Source organism: Oncorhynchus kisutch, linkage group LG24, assembly GCF_002021735.2.
Source record: "Oncorhynchus kisutch isolate 150728-3 linkage group LG24, Okis_V2, whole genome shotgun sequence".
Lineage (NCBI taxonomy): Eukaryota > Metazoa > Chordata > Actinopteri > Salmoniformes > Salmonidae > Oncorhynchus > Oncorhynchus kisutch.
Window position 1 is genome coordinate 10,772,707 of NC_034197.2, and position 10,985 is coordinate 10,783,691.

General features: G+C 41.3%; 1 protein-coding gene across 3 annotated transcripts; it reads left to right on the forward strand.

Moving 5' to 3' along the window:
* Positions 1-1,451: 1,451 nt before the first annotated feature.
* On the forward strand, positions 1,452-5,639 carry LOC109869751 (alpha-tocopherol transfer protein-like). 3 transcript variants are annotated; one of them, XM_020460014.2, is made up of 6 exons: positions 1,452-1,537; positions 2,083-2,371; positions 2,644-2,825; positions 3,440-3,633; positions 3,815-3,925; positions 4,374-5,639. In XM_020460014.2, the coding sequence occupies exons 2-6, from the start codon at positions 2,091-2,093 to the stop codon at positions 4,656-4,658; spliced, it is 1,053 nt and encodes a 350-aa protein (XP_020315603.1). In that variant the 5' UTR covers positions 1,452-1,537; positions 2,083-2,090; the 3' UTR covers positions 4,659-5,639. The 3 variants fall into 3 exon arrangements, with proteins under 3 accessions (XP_020315603.1, XP_020315602.1, XP_020315601.1); XM_020460013.2 differs by lacking the exon at positions 1,452-1,537 and adding an exon at positions 1,618-1,750; XM_020460012.2 differs by lacking the exon at positions 1,452-1,537 and having other exon boundaries at positions 1,627-2,371.
* Positions 5,640-10,985: the final 5,346 nt, after the last annotated feature.

Sequence of the window (10,985 nt, forward strand, 5' to 3'; positions counted from 1 at the left end):
TTGCACTGCCTCTTATTTAAATTACACAATACAAGTACTTCATGGAACCTTAACTTATATGGTATGAGACCAATAACATCTCAATTAAAAATGTAGAAGGCATAGCCTATCCACTGTTAATAAACCCTGATTTTATGTCAGAAGGAAAAATATAATTTGCTACATTATTTCAGAGGTCTCCTCCTGTCACCCTATATATATCACACATTTGTCTGGCAAAGTCAATATTGTACAACAAGTTAAGTGAATGAGAAAACTAGATGATTTGTTATCTTCATTTTACTGTTCTTAGTTATTACTAAGCTATGGTATTGAAGATAGCCTACAATCCTCAAGATGTGTATTTCTCAATTATTATTAGCATGGTATTATGATATGGATAAGGGTCAATGACCACAATGATATTCAATGTTTCTTTATCGAGGACGGGTTAACCCTGGCTAAAGAATTAAAGTGACATTTCAAAACCAGCTTGAATTGATTGTCGGCTGTTTTAGTCTCTGACGAATGAAAAGCCGTGGCCTACGTGGCAGTGCATGGTCAGGATAAATAGTACAAGGGGTGTTTCTTCAGGCTGATAACATGTCATAAAGTAATTGCAGATAGCTGTGAAATAAAGCTTCTCATAGATTATTTTTCTAGTTGAGTAAGCCAAAGAAAAAGTCAGTAATATCTTCATCGATAGGTTCAAGACAAGGCATTTACATTTTTGTGTTTGTTGGTGCACCCATTTCTTCCAGGCCCTATTGGTTATCTCTGTCACCTTCCCTCCATTTCTCGTTACAGTAATAGGCCAACATCGAGTTTTGTTTTGTGTAGTGTAGTGAAATAAAATATTTTACCAGTTCATTGCGGTCCAGTGTGTGGAGTAGTGTGGTCTTACAGGCATGTTTAGGAGCGTGTAGCAGCGACAGTGCAATATAAAAGGCTATTGTCTATTTAGAATTTCTATGACCTGTCAATTGAAGCCAAAATGGGACAACTGTAACGCAAACGTTCAATCCAATTTGCTCAGTCTCTAGGCCTATCAACCACCGTTTGTGGTGCAATTGCGCCATCTATCGGATCCAATGACCGCAGAAAACCTGCCCATTATCAGGTGCATATCACGCGCATGGACTTTACTTCACATTATAGAAGGCCTAGGTTAACCATTTTATTCTGAAGATTATTAAATATAAAGTGTGTATCATACATTTATTTTAATTTCCTCTGTATAAATATGCATCCGAATAAAAAAACAAAAGCCAACACAATTCATAATAGCCTATTTAGGGGGTGATGTATAATTTTGATGATGATTTGTTGTTACAATGTACTATAGCAAGTACTGAATGACGCAGCTCATCACATGCTTTCAGAGTAACCAAAGAGAGAAAGAATCTCGCGCCACCCGGAACTCGCCGCGGATTGCGCCAGAAAGAAGGTCGTCACAAGTTATTACAGCCACAAAGTGGTAAACCCCGCCCATTTCTACAATTTACCTTCTCAAAATGTGATTTTAAACCTTACCCTAACAGTAACCACACTGATAACGGTATGCCTAACTCTGACCTTAAGTTAAGACCAAATTGCAAATTTTGTTTTAATAAATTTTTACGATATAGCCTATTTTGTCTGTGGCTGTGGTAACTAGTGGAAACCCAGAAATGTTGGTTTGTTGTGGGCAGCTTCTGTTTTGATTTACTAAGCATTCGTCTGGAGAACACTTTTGACTCTGAAAATACAAAAAAAAACTATCGTCATACTGGTTGGTATTCAGAATCCGCAGTGGCTTGCAAGCACAGATTCTCGATTGCAGCGCGGTCAAAAGCAGAATGTATGGGAAATACAGGATAGTGTTTACAATACAGTTGTTTAGGCCACTGCTGTAGGCTAGACTAGAGAATACACACAATTTTGTCGCTACCGTGTATGACTAATTGCTGATAACAACCTTAGAGATGTCCTGTGGTAATTGTGGTATTTCTCATGTGGTTCTACTGTCTTGTAATGCTCTCCAGTCCAGGTTTTCTTGTACCACGACTATTTCTGCTGTGTTGTTTTATCCAGACATGTATTTAGTATTTGTTTATATTTTAGTGGCCAAAATGATGTCTGAAGAAAGTGCACCTATGAGGCACATTGATCTTGGGTCTCCTCCTGCTCTGGAACCACCAGCGGCTGGTTACAGGTTCCCCGGCCCTCCGCCACCCATCTACTCCTGCACTCTGACCCCTGAGCTGGTAGCCAAAGCCCGGGAGGAGCTACAGGAGAAGCCCGAGTGGAGGCTGAGAGACGTGCAGGCCCTGAGGGACATGGTGCTGAAGGAGCAGCCTAACCTCCGGACCAGGCTGGACGATGCCTTCCTCCTGCGCTTCCTACGGGCCAGGTATGTCATGATGTATTACAGTACCTACCCACAATTCTCTGGGTAACTGTCCCTAAGCGTCTCAGAGTAGGAGTTCTGATCTAGGATCAGGCCCCCGGTCCATATAATTATGTAATTATGATTTGAAAGTCAAAACTGATCCTAGATCAGCACTCATACTCTAATACTGTTTATGAATATGGGCCCTGGTTTCTTCTTATTGAAGATGTTCTATCTTGAAGCTAACATAATGGTGTCCTGTCACCTGTCCCATGTCCTTGTCCAACCACCAGGAAGTTTGACTATGACCGTGCCATGCAGCTTCTCCTTAACTACCATACCAGTCGGCGGGCCTGGCCTGAGGTCTTTCAGGATCTGAAACCTTCCACTATCAAACATGTGTTAGACCTGGGCTTCCTCACTGTCCTGCCCCATCCAGACCCTAATGGACGCTACATCCTCTGTCTCAGACCTGGTCAGTGTGTTAGCTCGCACTATCTAATGTATTTCCATGTCCAAGAAGGGCTCAAACTTTTTTTTTCATCTTTATTTGGTAACACTTCATATGGACATACTCATCGTAGAAGAATAGAACAATATAATCTAATTTTATTTAATCCATAGGGGATGGAAATGGATAATTTACAATGCCCTATGGGCTATGTATAATGAAACAATAAGGCACGGGGGGGTGTGGTATATGGCCAATATACCACAGCTAAGGGCTGTTCTTAGGCACAACGCAAAGCGGAGTGGCTGTATACCACAAACCCCCGAGGTGCCTTATTGCTATTATAAACTGGTTACCAACGTAATTAGTAGTAAAAAATAAATGTTTTGTAATACCATTGGTATCCTGTCTGATATACGACGGCTGTCAGCCCATCAGCATTCAGGGCTCGAACCACCCAGTTTATAATACACTATAATGCATGACATAGGAGCTAATAGCTGCTCATAAACATATACAGCAAAAACAAAAATTGGAATTTTGAAAACATGTCTGCCAATAGCCTTGATATAACAGATTAAAATTGTCCTATGCTTGACCTTCTTCGGTGTTACTAAATACAAATTATTTTACAACAGGAAAATGGAAAGCGAATGATTATCCATTTGAGGACAACATCCGGGCAATTTACCTGACTCTGGAGAAGCTGATTCAGCCAGAGGAGACTCAGGTTAATGGGATCGTCATCTTAGCAGACTACACTGGGGTGGGCTTGTCTCAGGCATCCAATCCGGGCCCATTCCTGGCCAAGAAGGTTGTCAGCATCCTTCAGGTAACCTTATTACTGTTCTGATATTTATGTTTTGATATTATCATCCATAACAACATGATCAAAGTACACTCAAATCAGATCTCAAATATTTATCTTATCAAACACCCTAAAGGAAGATACTCTTGGCTTGTGTATTTTGTAAATAATATTAATAGATTTGAATTTCAATGTTACATTTCAGGATAGCTTCCCAATAAGAATCAAGGCTGTTAACATCATAAATGAGCCCCGGATTTTCAAAGGGATCTTTGCAATAATTAAGCCTTTTTTGAAGGAGAAGATGGCAGAGAGGGTGAGTCTTATCTTCCTTTTTTTCTGTACACAGTAGCCTTTTGAATTTTGATCACTGCATTCAGATTTAATTGAATAAAATCACATTTTATTTGTCTTATGTGCCGAATACAACAGGTGTAAACCTTACTGTGAAATGCTTACTTCAAGCCCTTAACCATCATTGCAGTTTTAAGAAAATAGAGTTAAGAAAATATTTACTAAATAAACTAAAGTAAAAAATGTAATACAAATGAAAAAGTAACACAATAAAAGACAATAACGAGGCTATATATACAGGGGTTATACCCTGATGAAGACAGCTTGTTACCAGTGATATGATTTGAAGTGAATTCAAATGTATTAAAAGCCATTATGAATGAACTTAATCAAGTGAACAGGAGTACTTGAAGTACTTTATGCTCCTTTTGTGATTCTGTGACACATAATTCCCTTTATTTTTCATACAGTACGTTCTCCATGGGTCAGACCTGCGCTCTCTGCACCGCAACATCCCTCGATCCGTCCTGCCAGATGAGTATGGTGGGGTAGCCGGCCACCTCGACATGTCAGCCTGGTCGAAGACATTACTGGACTCGGAGGAGGAGTTTATAGTGGAGTTCTGCCAGCCAGATCCTCTAGAGGGCGTAGTTCTCCCAAACTCCATGCTGTTTGAAGGGCAGCAGCCCGGTGGTGCTGCCCAGGATGATGACACCTTCAGGGGTCTACGCTCTCAGCTCTACTACTGTTACTGATAGTGACCATCATCTCTCTCTCGTTTAACTACTGTGAGGACACTAGCCTGGTCCCAGATGTGTTTGTGCTGTCTTGCCAACGCCTATAGTCATTTATGTGACAATGTCCATAGGAGTTGGTTAAACAGCACAACTGGATCTGGGACTAGGCTATGAGAACACTACTGTTTCTTTTGAAACATTTATCTATGTTTTATCATGGTCCCATGGGGCAAGTTTTCAATGTTATTTAGTAGAAATCACTACAGGAGGAGCTAAATAGTCATCTGGGCCCATATTCAAAAAGCGTCTCAGAGTAGGAGTGTTGATTATAGGATTGGTTTTTACCTTTGAGATCATAATTAATACAGTTATATGGACATGGGAGACGCTTTACGAGTTCAGGGCCTGCTACATGGCCAAGCATAAGGCAGCTTCAGGTTTTGGCAAAGAGGCTTAATAGGAGCTGCCTCTCGGTTTCAAACCATTTCCAGTGTTACATTTATTTCTTATAAAGGAAGACGATTAACTGTGCCCATTTAAAATGCCGCTCACTTCCGCTTTCTCCTTAATTTCTCAGAATACATGTACTGAGGCTGTTCCTGTTAGACTTCCTCTGCGTGGTCATATTCAAACACAATGTTGTAGCCTTACCGGATCCATACTTTGCCTTAATCTATTTTCGATAATGATTGATGTGCAAGGGGTTATGAATGGGATTGAATTTGTAACCATGCAAGGTTGCCACTTTTATCCAAAGCAACTTACAGTGCAATGAGTGGATAGCCTACAATTTTAGCATGTGTATGTGATCCCTGCAGGAATTGAAACCAGTGATGCACTTGCCATCGGTGGTGTCACGCTCTTACTAACTGAGCCACTCAAGACCTGTAATGTCTGAGTTACTGAGAGCCCTAGCCTACAGTATCACATGTGCATTTGTTCTTATTAAGACACATTTTACTAGTCCTGATCAGTTAATACAACCTGGCTTCAAGGACGTAACATAGTAAACATAAATCTGTGACACTCAAATTACAGTAGTATGATATGTTACATTTGGTATGGTTACATAAGACAGAAGGTTACTTAAGCCAAAAACTAAAGTGGGCGTATAACGCAAACATCTAGCAACCCAAAGGTCATGTGTATTGAACCACATCACAGACAACTTTAGCAACTTTGCAACTACTTAGCATGTTAGCTAGCTAACCCTTCCCCTAAACTTAACCCTAACCTCTAGCCTAGCTAACGTTAGCCACAAAAAAATTGGAATTCGTAACATATCATACGTATCGCCAACTTGTAAGACATTGCACGAATTGCAATTTGTAACATATAAGAAATGGATTGTGGACATCCACAAATTAATACATACCATACATATTTTGTAATTGTTTTTATTTAACTAGGCAAGTCAATTAAGAACAAATTCTTATTTTACAATGACGGCCAAACCCTCCCCTAACCCGGACGACGCTGGACTCACGATCACGGCCGGTTGTGATACAGCCCAGGATTGAACCAGGGTCTGTAGTAACACCTCTAGCACTGAGATGCAGTGCCTTAGACCGCTGCACCACTTGGGAGCCAATATATTAAATGGAGGGAGACAGATTTGAGTCCAGGTTGGTTATTTCTCGTTCATCTTGATTTGATTTCGCCCACTAGCATTGTAGATAGTGGATAGTTCAAAAATAGTAACTACAATATTACATATTAACGTCAACATAGCTGACATTTATCTACATGAAACGGCCTACTTAATGCATTGTTCTAGACAAGTTTGAATCCACAGACAGATCATTATTTTCATATTTACAGACAGATACCTGCTTTATGTTTTCTTTGCATTATACCAATAGTGACAACACTTCGGGCTGGTTTCCTGCACACAGATTAAGCCTAGTCCTAGACTAAAAAGAATGTTCAATGGAAATTCTCCATTAGTACAGAACTAGGCCTAATATGTGATTGGAAAACCAGCCCATAATGTTTTGTTTTAATTGCAAACCCAGGGTACAGAGGCCAGTTCTATAGAGGACCCCACCCAGCAACACTGGAGCTATATATCAGTTTTTGCCAAATATTTTATTATTACCACAGGTCATTTAGAGATTAGGTTATATTGCCACCAAGAATGTGCAAAGCTGTCATCAAGGCAAAGGGTGGCTACTTTGAAGAATCTCAAATATAAAATATATTTTGTTTTGTTTAACAATTTTTGGTTACTACATGATTCCATATGTGTTATTTCATTGTTTTGATGTCTTCACTATTATTCTACAATGTAGAAAATAGTACAAATAAAGGAAAACCCTTAAATGAGTAGGTGTGTCCAAACTTTTGACTGGTACTGGATATATATATATATATATATATATATATTAGGCCTATTATTCATTATTTTATGAAAGGCCAAAGTGTTTTTTAAATATTTTATTTTGTCATTGTTACATTGCACAATGTTATATTGTAATTAGCTAAAACATGTATTTTTCTAAGCATGTCTGCAATGCAATGCAGATGTCCTCCCTCATATTGCAGAGTAAACATATATCGATCAAAAGATGAATCAACTAATTTCAAATGCAGATGTTATGTATTCTGCAAAACCCTTACATGTCCATTAGGCCTAGAGGATGGTTTGCACATAGAGATCTTAGGGCAGTGTTCCCCAACTAGCGGCCCACAGGACGAATTTGGCCCAAAGGTGATTTTATTTGGCCCCCCAAGTTTTCTGAGCAAAAAAAGTGTTTATTTTATTGTTGGACATAAAAGACTAAAAACACCAGCAAATCGGCTCCAAGTGATTTTAATTTTGGAAATCGGTTCCAAAGTATTCCCACACATAATATGTGATTATATACAAACGTAAGCAAGGTCTGAAATGATTATGTTTTAGTCAAATGTTATATATGCTTGGGCTTCCTGCGGTCAATTTTCAGTCTAGAAATGATTTGTAATTATGTTCTGGCCCCCTGACCATCCACTTAAGTAAAAATTGTCCTGGAGCTGAATTTAGTTGATGATCCATGTCCTAGGGTATGCATATGAAGACTAGAACATGGACCGGCCTCCCAAATGCATATTAAAACCTCTACGGGATCGGTGTCCCCACGTGGGACGGTTGAGCTAACATGAGGTTGTAAGTAACAAGAAAATTTCCCAGGACATAGACATATCTGATATGGACAGAAAGCTTAAAGTCTTGTTAATCGAACTGCACTGCCCAGTTAACAGTATCTATTACAGTGAAAGAATACCATGCTATTGTTTGAGGAGAGTGCACAGTTCTGAACTTGAAAATGTATTAATAAACCAATTAGGCACATTTGGGCAGTCTTAATACAACATTTTGAACAGAAATGCAATGGTTCAATGAATCAGCCTAAAACTTTGCACATACACTGCTGCCATCTAATGGCCAAAAGCTAAATTGTGCATAACCTGGAAAAGTACATTATGGCCCTTCTCTCATCAAAGATGATGCAAAGACAAAAACAGTATTTTCTTCGTATTATCTTTAACCAGATCTAATGTGTTATATTCTCTTACATTAGCTTCACATTTCCACAAACTTCAAATTTTTTCCTTTCAAATGGCATCAAGAATATGCATACCCTTGCTTCATAATCTAATGAAAACCGAGATGACTGTGTTAAAATATAAACAGTAGACTATAGGCATATTTCAATCATATTGAAATACATTGCATTTTGAATTGACTTCTATTTTAAGTTTCTCATTTAATGTCAGGTGCACAAGGAGGCCACACTGAAATGTCTTTCTTTCTACTTTAAGGCTACTGTCTGTCATTTGTCTCAATAGATGTATTGATGTCAAATCAAATTTCATTTGTCACATACACATGGTTAGCAGATGTTAATGCGAGTGTAGCGAAATGCTTGTGCTTCTAGTTCCGACAATGCAGTAATAACGAACAAGTAATCTAACTAACAATTCCAAAAAACTACTGTCTTATACACAGTGTAAGGGGATAAAGAATATGTACATAAGGATATATGAATGAGTGATGGTACAGAGCAGCATAGGCAAGATACAGTAGATGATATCGAGTACAGTATAACATATGAGATGAGTATGTAAACAAAGTGGCATAGTTAAAGTGGCTAGTGATACATGTATTACATAAGGATGCAGTCGATGATATAGAGTACAGTATATACGTATGCATATGAGATGAATAATGTAGGGTAAGTAACATTATATAAGGTAGCATTGTTTAAAGTGGCTAGTGATATATTTACATCATTTCCCATCAATTCCCATTATTAAAGTGGCTGGAGTTGAGTCAGTGTCATTGACAGTGTGTTGGCAGCAGCCACTCAATGTTAGTGGTGGCTGTTTAACAGTCTGATGGCCTTGAGATAGAAGCTGTTTTTCAGTCTCTCGGTCCCAGCTTTGATGCACATGTACTGACCTCGCCTTCTGGATGACAGCGGGGTGAACAGGCAGTGGCTCGGGTGGTTGATGTCCTTGATGATCTTTATGGCCTTCCTGTAGCATCGGGTGGTGTAGGTGTCCTGGAGGGCAGGTAGTTTGCCCCCGGTGATGCGTTGTGCAGACCTCACTACCCTCTGGAGAGCCTTACGGTTGAGGGCGGTGCAGTTGCCATACCAGGCGGTGATACAGCCCGCCAGGATGCTCTCGATTGTGCATCTGTAGAAGTTTGTGAGTGCTTTTGGTGAGCAGGCCGAATTTCTTCAGCCTCCTGAGGTTGAAGAGGCGCTGCTGCGCCTTCTTCACGATGCTGTCTGTGTGAGTGGACCAATTCAGTTTGTCTGTGATGTGTATGCCGAGGAACTTAAAACTTGCTACCCTCTCCACTACTGTTCCATCGATGTGGATAGGGGGGTGTTCCCTCTGCTGTTTCCTGAAGTCCACAATCATCTCCTTAGTTTTGTTGACGTTGAGTGTGAGGTTATTTTCCTGACACCACACTCCGAGGGCCCTCACCTCCTCCCTGTAGGCCGTCTCGTCGTTGTTGGTAATCAAGCCTACCACTGTTGTGTCGTCTGCAAACTTGATGATTGAGTTGGAGGCGTGCGTGGCCACGCAGTCGTGGGTGAACAGGGAGTACAGGAGAGGGCTCAGAACGCACCCTTGTGGGGCCCCAGTGTTGAGGATCAGCGGGGAGGAGATGTTGTTGCCTACCCTCACCACCTGGGGGCGGCCCGTCAGGAAGTCCAGTACCCAGTTGCACAGGGCGGGGTCGAGACCCAGGGTCTCGAGCTTGATGACGAGCTTGGAGGGTACTATGGTGTTGAATGCCGAGCTGTAGTCGATGAACAGCATTCTCACATAGGTATTCCTCTTGTCCAGATGGGTTAGGGCAGTGTGCAGTGTGGTTGAGATTGCATCGTCTGTGGACCTATTTGGGCGGTAAGCAAATTGGAGTGGGTCTAGGGTGTCAGGTAGGGTGGAGGTGATATGGTCCTTGACTAGTCTCTCAAAGCACTTCATGATGACGGATGTGAGTGCTACGGGGCGGTAGTCGTTTAGCTCAGTTACCTTAGCTTTCTTGGGAACAGGAACAATGGTGGCCCTCTTGAAGCATGTGGGAACAGCAGACTGGTATAGGGATTGATTGAATATGTCCGTAAACACACCGGCCAGCTGGTCTGCGCATGCTCTGAGGGTGCGGCTGGGGATGCCGTCTGGGCCTGCAGCCTTACGAGGGTTAACACGTTTAAATGTGTTACTCACCTCGGCTGCAGTGAAGGAGAGACCGCATGTTTTCGTTGCAGGCCGTGTCAGTGGCACTGTATTGTCCTCAAAGCGGGCAAAAAAGTTATTTAGTCTGCCTGGGAGCAAGACATCCTGGTCCGTGACTGGGCTGGATTTCTTCCTGTAGTCCGTGATTGACTGTAGACCCTGCCACATACCTCTTGTGTCTGAGCCGTTGAATTGAGATTCTACTTTGTCTCTGTACTGGCGCTTAGCTTGTTTGATAGCCTTGCGGAGGGAATAGCTGCACTGTTTGTATTCGGTCATGTTACCAGACACCTTGCCCTGATTAAAAGCAGTGGTTCGCGCTTTCAGTTTCACACGAATGCTGCCATCAATCCACGGTTTCTGGTTAGGGAATGTTTTAATCGTTGCTATGGGAACGACATCTTCAACGCACGTTCTAATGAACTCGCACACCGAATCAGCGTATTCGTCAATGTTGTTATCTGACGCAATACGAAACATCTCCCAGTCCACGTGATGGAAGCAGTCTTGGAGTGTGGAGTCAGCTTGGTCGGACCAGCGTTGGACAGACCTCAGCGTGGGAGCCTCTTGTTTTAGTTTCTGTCTGTAGGCAGGGATCAACAAAATGGA

Bases quoted from the DNA above. Each gene is read 5' to 3' on its own strand.
- LOC109869751 (XM_020460012.2), top strand. From the start codon at position 1,944: ATGTCCTGTGGTAATTGTGGTATTTCTCATGTGGTTCTACTGTCTTGT. The intron at 3,634-3,814 runs GTAACCTTATTA...GTTACATTTCAG, and splicing joins AGGTTGTCAGCATCCTTCAG to GATAGCTTCCCAATAAGAAT. The intron at 3,926-4,373 runs GTGAGTCTTATC...TTTTTCATACAG, and splicing joins AGGAGAAGATGGCAGAGAGG to TACGTTCTCCATGGGTCAGA.